This window comes from Heptranchias perlo, chromosome 6, assembly GCF_035084215.1.
Source record: "Heptranchias perlo isolate sHepPer1 chromosome 6, sHepPer1.hap1, whole genome shotgun sequence".
Taxonomy (NCBI): Eukaryota; Metazoa; Chordata; class Chondrichthyes; order Hexanchiformes; family Hexanchidae; genus Heptranchias; species Heptranchias perlo.
The window spans coordinates 20,111,964-20,124,649 of NC_090330.1; the positions used below are offsets into that span (position 1 = coordinate 20,111,964).

General features: G+C 42.8%; 1 protein-coding gene across 2 annotated transcripts in view; it reads right to left on the reverse strand.

Moving 5' to 3' along the window:
• Window positions 1-591: 591 nt before the first annotated feature.
• Window positions 592-12,686, reverse strand: part of nek3 (NIMA related kinase 3) — a 29,247-nt gene continuing 17,152 nt past the window's right edge. For both annotated transcript variants that reach the window (XM_067985874.1, XM_067985875.1), the window contains 2 exons: window positions 1,823-1,952; window positions 592-721 (listed from right to left, as the gene is read on the reverse strand). In XM_067985874.1, the coding sequence (XP_067841975.1) occupies window positions 631-721; window positions 1,823-1,952 (221 nt within the window). In that variant the 3' untranslated portion in view covers window positions 592-630. The remainder of the gene's footprint in view (window positions 722-1,822; window positions 1,953-12,686) is intronic.

The following is a 12,686-nucleotide window of genomic DNA, read 5'->3' on the forward strand; positions in this document are numbered from 1 at the left end:
TAGACCCAAGTCAAAAGACCAGAGGGTGAGAGAGGGATGTAAAGGTGGGGGAGGAGCAAGTCCTTGGAGGGATTTGTAGATGAGGACAAACTGAGAGATGAGGAACAAATGGATGGAGGGCAAAGGAAAGGGTTGATAGGTGAGTAGGAATGAATGCAGGGTAGGAGTGGAGTTTATGTATAGTCAACTTTTGTCTTCATCAGTTGTTAATCTTTAGGCTGCAGTTTTTCAAAGGTTGTTCAATGTAGGTAGGATAGAGCTCAAGGCTAAATTGGGTATAGTTTCAGTATTATCACACACATTAATTTGTTTTAAAATTCAGCAGGGAATTGAATATTTAAAAATGTTACAGCAACTTTAGTTATCAAAATGACCAATTTAACAGTAGATGAGAACTTTAAAAAAATCTTTTTTACCCCTGAGTTTTTTTGATGGATTTCATAGAATCATAGAATCTTATAGCGCAGGAGGCCATTCGGCCCATCGTGCCTGTGCCAGCTCTTTGAAAGAGCTATCCAATTAGTCCCACTCTTTCCCTAGAGCCCTGGAAATTTTTCCTGTAACAACTGTATTCTTTGATGACAAAAAGAATTCAAATGAAAAAAAAAATCTTTATTTTCAGCATTTCAGTTATTCAGTTAGAACAGTACTTGAAAGATTATTTTCCAGCAGTTTCTTCAATTCATCCACCCAATCCGGCTCATTTCCTTCTTCAAAGTCTCTGTAATAGTTAAAACAAACAGGTATTTAGCAGTCATTTCGACATCTGCAAAAACAACAAAATGCGGCATCTCGATATCTATTTTACCTCAACCTGGATCATAATGGGACCTGGAGAGATAGACCTGTAAATGGGACCGGGGATACCTCCCAGTTGGCTCAAAATAACCCCGCATGCCAATGCCTTTATGGGTAGGGTAATTCTGGCTGATCAAGTGGTGGGAAACTTATCAGTGCTCTAGGTTTCTAAGGTATGCAGGTTTAGGCAGTTGAGCTGCAGCAACACCTATGATCCTGCTCCGAGGTCCCTAAGCCTTAGATCTTGCCAACCTACTTAGGAATGGATATGAAACATGCTGAAAAATAGGAAACAACAGCTACACGTTAGAGTAGTTATGTCAGGTGGGTAGGGGAAGGGGGAGTATTAAGTCGCGTGGCTCACAGGTTAATATTGGGACTGCTACTGTTTCTAGTCAAAGAAAATCAATGCAAACTGGTCAGATTTGCAAACGATGCCAACCTAGAAGGGCCAGTGGAATCGGAGGAGATAGCTTAGAAATTACAGAATGACTCGGACAATTGGATGCTGCAATTCCTGGATTGGATAGATGAATTAAGATAGGCTAAATGCATTCCATATCTGTAATTATCTTGTGATCTTAGTTCTCTGGACTAGAATAAGTTGGTCTGGGATTAGAATGTGTATTCAAACCAAGCCAGCAGAAACTCTCTCCATGTTGATTTTTCAGTAGCTTGGTTTGGAGTCTTTTAAGCATAGTGATGGGTCTCTGCGAGTGTCAGCCAATCAGCTGATTAAAAAAATCATTATGGTGAGGTGGGGGGGTGGGTAAACATCTTTTTCAGTCTTGAATTTGCATTCTGGTGCTAAACATAAATAAGTCTGTAACCTGCTCCACATTATAAGAGGCTGTCCACCAACAAACCTCTCATGCAGAAAATGCTTTTCAGAGAGGAGATGCAAGCACCTCTGTCCACTGTGCCATGCACCCTCCACTAGCACTAGTCTCCTTTAAATACGCTGCCTTTGTGAATGGCCTAAAAGTTTTTTTATCCTGTATGTCCGAATAACTTTTGAACTTACGTGTCTTCATCATCGGATCTGGGTTCCAACCTCTGTGGATCCAACTCGATAGTTTCCATTTCACCATCAACATTATCAGCCTTTCCAGCTTTGGCAGCTGACAGTGGACCAATGAGATAGGTTCCCGGTGCTAAGAAAAAGTCAGTCAGTTATATGGCTTCAAAACTAAACAGTAATAGGATATCAATTTCCAAGCTATTGCAATATTTAACACACAGAAGATAGTTATCCACACAGACCAAGTAGTTGAATTAAGAAACCAAATACATGATTTAATTTGCCACTACAATTTTACACAACTCACTTGCAGCCTAATAATCTTTTGCTCACCTCCAACTCCTCTCTCTGTCACTATGGGGGTGAAATTTCACTTCAGCGGTAGTGCAAAACGGGCGCTAGCGAATCAACAGCCCGTTTTATACCCTGCCAGACTTTCTTTTCCATTAGCTGCTGCCGCCGAAGTCGAATTTCACCCCTTATGTTTCTTATCTTTCTCTATTTTAAATTTATGCCATGATCATTGCTCCTCAGTCATTCTTCCTCAGCAACAAATGCACCATTATACATTCTTTTCCTCCACTTCCCTGTATTAAAGTCAAGCCTCATTACACAGTTTCCTACTCTAATTAATTCTTTCTCATGATCACAAAATCATGGAATGTTTGTCTCCCTCATTCTTCCCTTCCACCTATAATCTACAGGCTTTTAAAACTCAAGTATAGCATCGTATAGCCACTGCTTCTTGATTTACCTCATCTTCTATCATATCCTTATCAGTCATGGTGGTATCCTGCACTATGGTCTTTGGCCCTTTGCCTTCATATTTCAATAATTAAGGAAAAGTTTTGTTTCTTGTCGCTGACAGTGGATGATAATCCTATTCACTGGCCATTGTTTGATATAAATGTTGCGAACACAGCACTATGATTTCAAATTAGGCAAGTTTAGTGCTTCTTTTGTGATTAGGTTTTATACATGAAAAAAAATGCGCACACACAATACTACGAAGCTCTACAAACCAAATCATTCACAGAGGTTGTATAGCCAGAGAGATAGGGCACAAGAACACAAGAAGGGAAAAGAACCACCAGAAAGCACTGTTCCAGTCCTACCTGGAGCACTCTGTACAGTTCTGGACACCGTACTACAGTGAGGACATCCCTAGCATTAGAGTGAACAACTAAATTGACAACTTCGATTTTGCTTCTGAGCTACAAGGAGAGGCTATAGAAATTAGGAATGTTTCCACTGGAAGAAAAAGACTCATTCTCTCATAAGAGGTACATAGATATACATAAATTGAGCCCTAATATGAAGTTTGACATAATAACAGACTACAACAAGTCGACACATATTCAAGCTCAGAACAGCTAATATACCACTTACATTTATCTACTTTACATAGAATATATGGTACAGGCTGCCCAGGGAGACAGGAAAGGCAGGTAGTGTCAACAAATATGAAGGAATTGGAGAAATGTCCGACACAAAAAGTAATTGAGGTCTGCAAGCAATAGAGCAGTGTATTTTTTTTAAACTTTGGGACCAGTTATATGGACTGCAATGTTTTTTTGGGGCATGTACATTCCTATGTACAACATAGATGTACTTTCTTTTAAATTCTAGTATATTGTGCTGCCATAGTTTTAATGAGTTAGAATGCAACCTAATTGGTAATTCATATCATACACAAAAAACTGTAGTTGGATGTAAACTGAATACAAGATTCACTTTACAAACCAGCAGAGATGTTTTATTTTCCAGTTCCCCGGAAAACACCAAACAAAAAGTAATCCTCACCAAATAGTAATACAACTCCAATAGTTCAATTCACACTACTGTGCAGCAACACCTAGAGCACAAGTTCTGTGAAATTGCATGTGAAAGTTGATCTCAAAGTTGCATAAAGCTAAAATAGAAATGTCACAGGAAAGGAGTTCTACTGACATTCTGACAAAGGGTTACACCCGTAACATCAACTTGTCTTTTCTCTGACTGACTTGCTTTGTACTTCACAGCATTTTGTTTTTGTTTCATATTTCCAGCATTGGCATTTATTTTCTTTTTATTCTACCTGTATTTTTACATTTGTTTTTTTTTCCAATAACATTCTGGTTAGATTTTTGTGCTCATCAAGGCAATGGATACCAGTGTTGGGGAACAGAACAATTTTAGAAAAGTGTCAGCAATAAGCACACCTGGCTCAGGTGCAGCGCAGAGTAAAGCTCCTAAATTATGTCCCATTGTGTCTTAACCTCATTCCAATTTTTTTTTTAAAAAGACCATGGATCCATACTGAATAAATACAATGTTTATTGACGGTTTTGCTGTGGAAAGAAATTGTCCCTTTTTTATTCGTTCATGCGATGTGGATGTCACTGGCGAGGCCGGCATTTATTGCCCATCCCTAATTGCCCTCGAGAAGGTGGTGGTGAGCCGCCTTCTTGAACCGCTGCAGTCCGTGTGGTGACAGTTCTCCCACAGTGCTGTTAAGAAGGGAGTTCCAGGATTTTGACCCAGCGACAATGAAGGAACGGCGATATATTTACAAGTCGGGATAGTGTGTGACTTGGAGGGGAACGTGCAGGTGGTGTTGTTCCCATGTGCCTGCTGCTCTTGTCCTTCTAGGTGGTAGAGGTCGCAGGTTTGGGAGGTGCTGTCGAAGAAGCCTTGGTCAGTTGCTGCAGTGCATCCTGTGGACGCTACACACTGCAGCCACTGTGCGCCGGTGGTGAAGGGAGTGAATGTTTAGGGTGATGGAAGGGGTGCCAATCAAGCGGGCTGCTTTGTCCTGGATGGTGTCGAGCTTCTTGAGTGTTGTTGGAGCTGCACTCATCCAAGCAAGTGGAGAGTATTCCATCAGACTCCTGACTTGTGCCTTGTAGATGGTGGAAAGGCTTTGGGGAGTCAGGAGGTGAGTCACTCGCCGCAGAATACCCAGCCTCTGACCTGCTCTTGTAGCCACAGTATTTATGTGGCTGGTCCAGTTAAGTTTCTGGTCAAAGGTGACCCCCAGGATGTTTATGGTGGGGGATTCGGCAATGGTAACGCCGTTGAATGTCAAGGGGAGGTGGTTAGACTCTCTCTTGATGGAGATGGTCATTGCCTGGCACTGGTCTGGCGCGAATGTTACTTGCCACTTATCAGCCCAAGCCTGGATGTTGTCCAGGTGTTGCTGCATGCGGGCTCGGACTGCTTCATTATTTGAGGGGTTGCGAATGGAACTGAACACTGTGCAATCATCAGCGAACAACCCCATTTCTGACCTTATGATGGAGGGAAGGTCATTGATGAAGCAGCTGAAGATGGTTGGGCCTAGGACACTGCCCTGAGGAACCCCTGCAGCAATGCCCTGGGGCTGAGATGATTGGCCTCCAACAACCACTACCATCTTCCTTTGTGCTAGGTATGACTCCAGCCACTGGAGAGTTTTCCCCCTGATTCCTATTGACTTCAATTTTACGAGGGCTCCTTCGTGCCACACTCGGTCAAATGCTGCCTTGATGTCAAGGGCAGTCACTCGCACCTCACCTCTGGAATTCAGCTCTTTTGTCCACGTTTGGACCAAGGCTGCAATGAGGTCTGGAGCCGAGTGGTCCTGGCGGAACCCAAACTGAGCATCGGTGAGCAGGTTATTGGTGAGTAAGTGCCGCTTGATGACGCTGTCGATGACACCTTCCATCACTTTGCTGATGATTGAGAGTAGACTGATGGGGCGGTAATTGGCCGGATTGGATTTGTCCTGCTTTTTGTGGACAGGACATACCTGGGCAATTTTCCACATTGTCGGGTAGATGCCAGTGTTGTAGCTGTACTGGAACGGCTTGGCTAGAGGCGCAGCTAGTTCTGGAGCACAAGTCTTCAGCACTACAGCTGGGATGTTGTCGGGGCCCATAGCCTTTGCTGTATCCAGTGCACTCAGCCGTTTCTTGATATCACGTGGAGTGAATCGAATTGGCTGAAGACTGGTTTCTGTGATGGTGGGGATATCGGGAGGATGCCGAGATGGATCATCCATTTGATACTTCTGGCTGAAGATGGTTGCAAATGCTTCAGCCTTGTCTTTTGCACTCACATGCTGGACTCCGCCATCATTGAGGATGGGGACGTTTGCAGAGCCTCCTCCTCCCGTTAGTTGTTTGATTGTCCACCACCATTCACGACGATGTGGCAGGACTGCAGAGCTTTGATCTGATCCGTTGGTTGTGGAATCGCTTAGCTCTCTCTATAGCATGTTGCTTCCGCTGTTTAGCATGCATGTAGTCCTGAGTTGTAGCTTCACCAGGTTGGCACCTCATTTTTAGGTATGCCTGGTGCTGCTCCTGGCATGCTCTTCTACACTCCTCATTGAACCAGGGTTGATTTCCTGGCTTGTTGGTAATGATAGAGTGAGGAATATGCCGGGCCATGAGGCTATAGATTGTGCTGGAATACAATTCTGCTGCTGCTGATGGCCCACAGCGCCTCATGGATGCCCAGTTTTGAGCTGCTAGATCTGTTCTAAATCTATCCCATTTAGCACGGTGGTAGTGCCACACAACACGTTGGATGGTGTCCTCAGTGCGAAGACGGGACTTCGTCTCCACGAGGACTGTGCGGTGGTCACTCCTACCAATACTGTCATGGACAGATGCATCTGCGACAGGTAGATTGGTGAGGACGAAGTCAACTAAGTTTTTCCCTCGTGTTGGTTCGCTCACCACCTGCCGCAGGCACAGTCTGGCAGCTATGTCCTTCAGGACTCGGCCAGCTCGGTCAGTAGTGGTGCTACCGAGCCACTCTTGGTGATGGACATTGAAGTCCCCCACCCAGAGTACATTTTGTGCCCTTGCTACCCTCAGTGCTTCCTCCAAGTGGTGCTCAACATGGAGGAGGACTGATTCATCAGCTGAGGGAGGACGGTCGGTGGTAATCAGCAGGAGGTTTCCTTGCCCATGTTTGACCTGATGCCATGAGATTTCATGAGGTCCAGAATCAATGTTGAGGACTCCCAGGGCCACTCCCTCCTGACTGTATATCACTGTACCGCCACCTCTGTTGGGTCTGTCCTGCCGGTGGGACACGACATACCCAGGGATGGAAGAGTCTGGCACGTTGGCCGAAAGGTATGATTCTGTGAGTATGACTATGTCAGGGGTACGGTAGCATCGTGGTTATGTTACAGGACTAGTAATCCGGAGTCATGAGTTCAAATCCTGCCAGGGCAGCTGGGGAATTTAAATTCAATTAATTAAATTCAATTAATTAAATAAAAAATCTGGAATTAAAACACTGATACCAGGAATGGTGGCCATGAAACTACCGGATTGTCGTAAAAACCCATCTGTCCTTTTGGGGAGGAAACCTGCCGTCCTTACCCGGTCTGGCCTATATGTGACTCCAGACCCACAGCAATGTGGTTGATTCTTAACTGCCCTCTGAAATGGCCTACCAAGCCACTCAGTTGTAAAATCTCGCTAAAAAAAGTCATAATCAGAATAAAACCGGACGGACCACTAGGCACCGGACACGATAAAGGCAAACCAAGCCCAGTCGACCCTGCAAAGTCCTCCTCACGAACATCTGGGGACTTGTGCCAAAATTGGGAGAGCAGAGCTGTCCCACAGACTAGTCAAAGAAATTGTTCTGCTGGAATACGTTGACAACTTCATATTCGGTATAATGTATAGACTGTTACATTCAAGGAACATAACTGCTACAGTGTGAAATGAAATGATGCTTCTTGAATAATGTGCATTAGATCCAACATTGAAGAATAAATTGAATCAGTCCACCTTCATTTCTGGTCTAGTGGAAGAGCTTTAGCTTGTCAGAACGTTAAAAAAAATACCATTGCCTCCTAGTGATTTTTGGAACTCTGTACTCTACATAGAGGATAGTGATTGAAAATACACAGTCAAGTAATATTAGGCCTGAAAAGAGATGCAGTCTGACAACATGAATAATTTATAATTGGCATTTGAAGAACACCCACTGAAAAATAGACCAATTAATTTTTAATATAACTAATTCATCTCTCATCATATTGCTTACAGATGAAAAGAAAATTTAAATGTATCTTTCCCCTCGTCTAATTGTTATTTATTTCTGTCTATGTTTGTCCAACTCTTATCTCCCTCTGTCTCTTTCTGTATAGGAAACAAAGGAACAGGAGTGAGCCACTCAGCCCCTCGAGCCTGCTCCTCCATTCAATTAGATAATGGCTGATCTGTACCTTAACTCCATTCACCCGCCTTTGTTCCATTTCCCTTGATCCCCTTACCTAACAAAATTTATTCATCTCAGTCTTGAAAATTTCAATTGACCCAGCATCCTAAGCTTTTTTGGGGAATGAGTTCCAGATTTCCACTACCCTTTGTGTGAAAAAGTGATTCCTGATTTCATTCCTAAATGGCCTAGCTCTAATTTTAAGATTATGCCCTCTTGTTGTGGATTCCCCCACCAGAGGAATCTCTTATTCATTTTAAATACCTGAAATAGATCACACCTCAACCTTGTAAAATCAAGGGAATACAAGTCAAGTTTATGCAACCTGTCCTCATAATTTAACCCTTTAAGCGTTGGTATCATTCTGGTGATTCTGCACTGTACAACTTCCAAGGCCAATATATCTTTTCTGACATTCAATGTTGAATGCAGTACTCCAGTGGGATCTGAACAAGGCTCTGTACAACTGAACCATTACTTCCTCACTTTTGAATTCCAACCTTCTTTGAGATAAAAGTCAACATTCCATTAGCCTTTTAATTACTTTTTGTACCTGTACACTAGCATTTAGTGGTTTGTACACATGGACACCTAAATTCCCTTGCTCCTCATCTCTCACCATTAAGATCAGATCTAAAATGGATGATATCACATTTCCCCACAGTGAACTCCATCTGCCATACTTTTTCGCACTCACTTAGTCTGTCCACGTCCCTCTGTAACTTCCTGTTCCCATCCACACAACTTACAGCGCCCCCGAACATAATGTCATTTTCAAACTTGGATATACAACTCTCTATTTCTTCATTCAAGTCTTTACTATATATGGTGAAAAGCTGAGGCCCTTTCTCTTGCTGTTGTCTCTATGTTTTTCTATTTGAGTCTTTCTCAGTCTTTCTATCTGCTTTCTTCTGCTATTCTTCTATCATCTTCTCTCTCCCATATATGAAACACTTAGTGTATTCATCAGTCGATAATGATTTCTGGACCTTTTTCTATGTCTTTTATTCTCTTATGCCTTTATTCATTTTTCTTTTAAACTTTTTGAATTTGCTTTGCCTTTTTTCTTGAGTTGCACATTTGGGAGTAGTTAGCAGAGGTGCCACTTGGGCAGCAGTGAGCATGTGCTGAGAACTGGAAAAGATTGTGACTGCCACTGAGGAGAATTAAAAAAAGCAGCACTGAGCATATGCATGGACAAAAAAAACAGGTGGTCGGTAATCACAAACATGCATGCATGTTTTACTGACGAGCAAATAAGCAACACTGAGGGGCATGATGCTCTCAGGTTGTGCATCTATAGAGGCACAGAAAACATTATGATACAAGGCCCAGGTAAGGATCCAAGCTTGAGATAGGAGCAGATGGAGAGCCTGAGAACGAAGTAGCCTGCACCAAAGAAAATTGTTGGAGGCATTCATAGAGGGGATGGGTAGGCTTGATGATTTTTTTTCCAGAATTGTTTTCTATTTATTTTGTTCTACATGTTATATTTAGGGATTTATAATGGGCGGAGACTCAATGTGACATCAGGAATTGTTTTTGTGACATGATGGTTCTTTTTACTGTGAAAAGAATTTCAAATACGTCTTTTTCTATTTTGCTTTTCAGTGAATCTCAAATTTGAGCCATGCAGGATATTCTGAGCTCTGTAGATATACTGCAGATTATTTTAATTATATAGATAGACGACATGTTTAAAATATATTGTTAATAAAAGCTGCTTGCTCCATCTAGTGGAGAATGCACATAAATAGATCCATCTATGTGTTTTATCTGTCTATATATGATCTCACACATTATAGCAATATAAAATGTTGGCATTGCAGTGATGTACAAGCTACTATATTTTTCATAAATGCGGTACACTCCACTAGTCTCAGAATAATGGTCAAAAGCCACAAAGGAAAGCTTCAAGACTGCACCAAACTATTTGGATCATTGTAATATTTAAATATTTACTGGAATGCATTTTACAGCTTATTCATTATCACCATTATTTAAGGTGCTACATTATATGGGCTTTTTTTTGAAGAAATGATTAAACACTTAAATACTATGCAAGTGTAACTTCTGACTTAGATACCACAGTGCAACATAAACCTATCTATATACTTCTTTAACTCTTGCATTCATTACAAATATATGAAAATAAGAGTGGAAAAGACAGATTGGTCCAACATGCCTGCCCTATACGGTCATGTATGACATCTACACACCATTTGCAAACCCCCATCCCTTAGGCTAATTTAGGAAAAACTCTGGGAAATTCCTCTCCGACCCCCAAAGCTGATCAAAAAAGTTCCAGGAGACCATGGTGACTGGGAGACACATCCCCCAATACTGACCTGCCTTCTATATGCAGCTATGTGGGCCACACTCAAAAACACATCCACCTCCCTTTTGAACGCTTGCAATAAATCTGCACTCACTGCACCTGCTGGGAACTTGTTCTGGAGGTTGATTACTCTCTGCAAAAAGAAATACCTCCTAAGATCTAACCTAGTTGTATGTTTACATAACTTATACTTATGTCCCCTATTCTCCCTATCCTATCTGGCTCGAATAGCCTATCCACAGGGACCGAGTTTAATCCTTTCGTTATTTCAAATCTCCTTGAAGTCTATGCTTTTCTAGAGTAAAACACCCCAGCTCTCTAAGCCTATCCTGGTAATTGAGGTCCTTTGAACTAGATGTCAATCTAGTAGTCCTCTTCTGAATCTTTTCCAGGGCCTCAATATCACCCACTATTTCACACCTTTCAAAGGCCTCACATCTGAAAATGCGTACATCTGTAGGGCAACAATTGGCTGAAATGAGGACTAGTTGCCAATCAAATATCTGATTGATTGAATAAATGTGAAAGAACTAAAAACAGTTTGATCCAGTTAACAAGTAGCAGTGAAGAACAGGTAAACAGCAGAAAACCAAGCAATCAAATCATTCGATTTTTTAAGTTATCAATCCTGTACTGGTATGTTGCAAGAAATACCAATCTCAAACTAGCAAGTAGTAGAATTTGGCCAATGAAATCACTCTAAAGATTTTACAAAATCAGTTTGAGTTATAATATTGATTTTTTTTTCCCAACTGAAAATTTACTAGCGAGGACTAAATATAACATTAAGAAACACATAAAAATTTAAACAACTCTGAATAAAATGCATAGAGTTACCTGTATGGTGTTGTAAATACCCATGGGGAGAAGGGGAGAGAGAAGGGAAAAAGGAAAGGAGAGGGTGGAGAGATAGGGAGGTTGGAGATGGGGCAGTAGTTTGCAAAAGCAGAGGGGTCAAGGGTGGGTTTTCTGAGGAGAGAGTGATGACAGCAGATTTGAAGGGAAGAGGGACAGTACCTGAGGAGAGGGAACTGTTCACAATATCAGCTAGCCTGGTGGCCAGGAAGGGAATTTGGGTGGTCAGCAGTTTAATGGGAATAGGGTCAAGAGAGCAGGAGGTGGGTCTCGTGGATAAGTTGAGCTTGGAGAAGGCATGAGAGGAGATACGGAAGAAACTAGAGAAAGATGCGAGTTCAGGACTAGGGCAAGGGAGGAATACAGCAAAGCAGCTGAATGGATGGTCTCAAATCTTAGTGACAAAGAAATCCATGAGCTCATTGTACTTGCTGTTGGAGATGAGGGTGGAGGGGGCAGGGGAGAGGAGTTTAAGAAGACAGTTGGTAGTGTTGAAAAGAAGCCGGGTGTTATCTTTGAATTCCAGGATGATCCTGCGGTAGTGACCAGTTTTGGCAGAGGAGAGCAGGGCGCGATAGTGCGTGGTGTGGCGATGAATGGCTAAACCAGTCATGCATCATAAATGTTCAAATCAGCATTCCCTGGACTTAAGTGAGCGAAGATGGGGGCGGTACCAAGGGGAACGACCAGGATGGGAAAGAGTAAGGGTTTTACTGGGGACAAGGGCATCAAAGGTGGAGAGGAGAGTGTGACTGAACAGATTGGTAGCAGCAGAAGTATCGTGGCAGATGAAAGGCCAAAGGCTAGGCAGTTGGGAGTTTGACTGTGCCTTTGTAAGTGAGTTGGGGGGGAGCTTTTCCCAGGGGCGAACACAGAAGCATGTTGGGTTGGAAGGGGGGAGGGAAGGGGAATGTGAGTGGTGAGGGAATACAAGGAAGCGATCAGAGATAGCTTTGTCTGTGATTGAGATGATGGGAATAGAAAGGCCACGTGAGATGGCAAGTTCAAGGAGGTGACTGTGAATATGAGTAGGAGAGTTTATATGGAGAGTTTACGTAAAGCTTTACACTTTTAGTGTCAACTACAACAGTCTCTAATTACTCAAATGTCATAACCTGCTCTTTCAGATAAAACAAAAATGATCTAATGTCAGAAATAAGATACCTCAATTTTAACTGGGGGTTGCATTCAGGACGGGCAGGGGTGCAGGCGGGAGCAAAACCCCAATGGGGATCTCAGCGTGAGGTCTGGGCCATTTTAACACCCGGGCCTCATTTAAGTAATACAGGACTGACATCAGGGCCGGCGGACGGGAGCGGAAATCAGGTTGGGAGCCTTAAGATGCCGGGGACCCAAGGGAACCATCCTCGGCATAAAGTTAGCGCTGGGCAAGGGCTTTGGCAGCCTATACCAGCACCGAGGGGGAGAGGCAAGGCTGGGGCTGAGGAAGCCCAAGGACTCCTG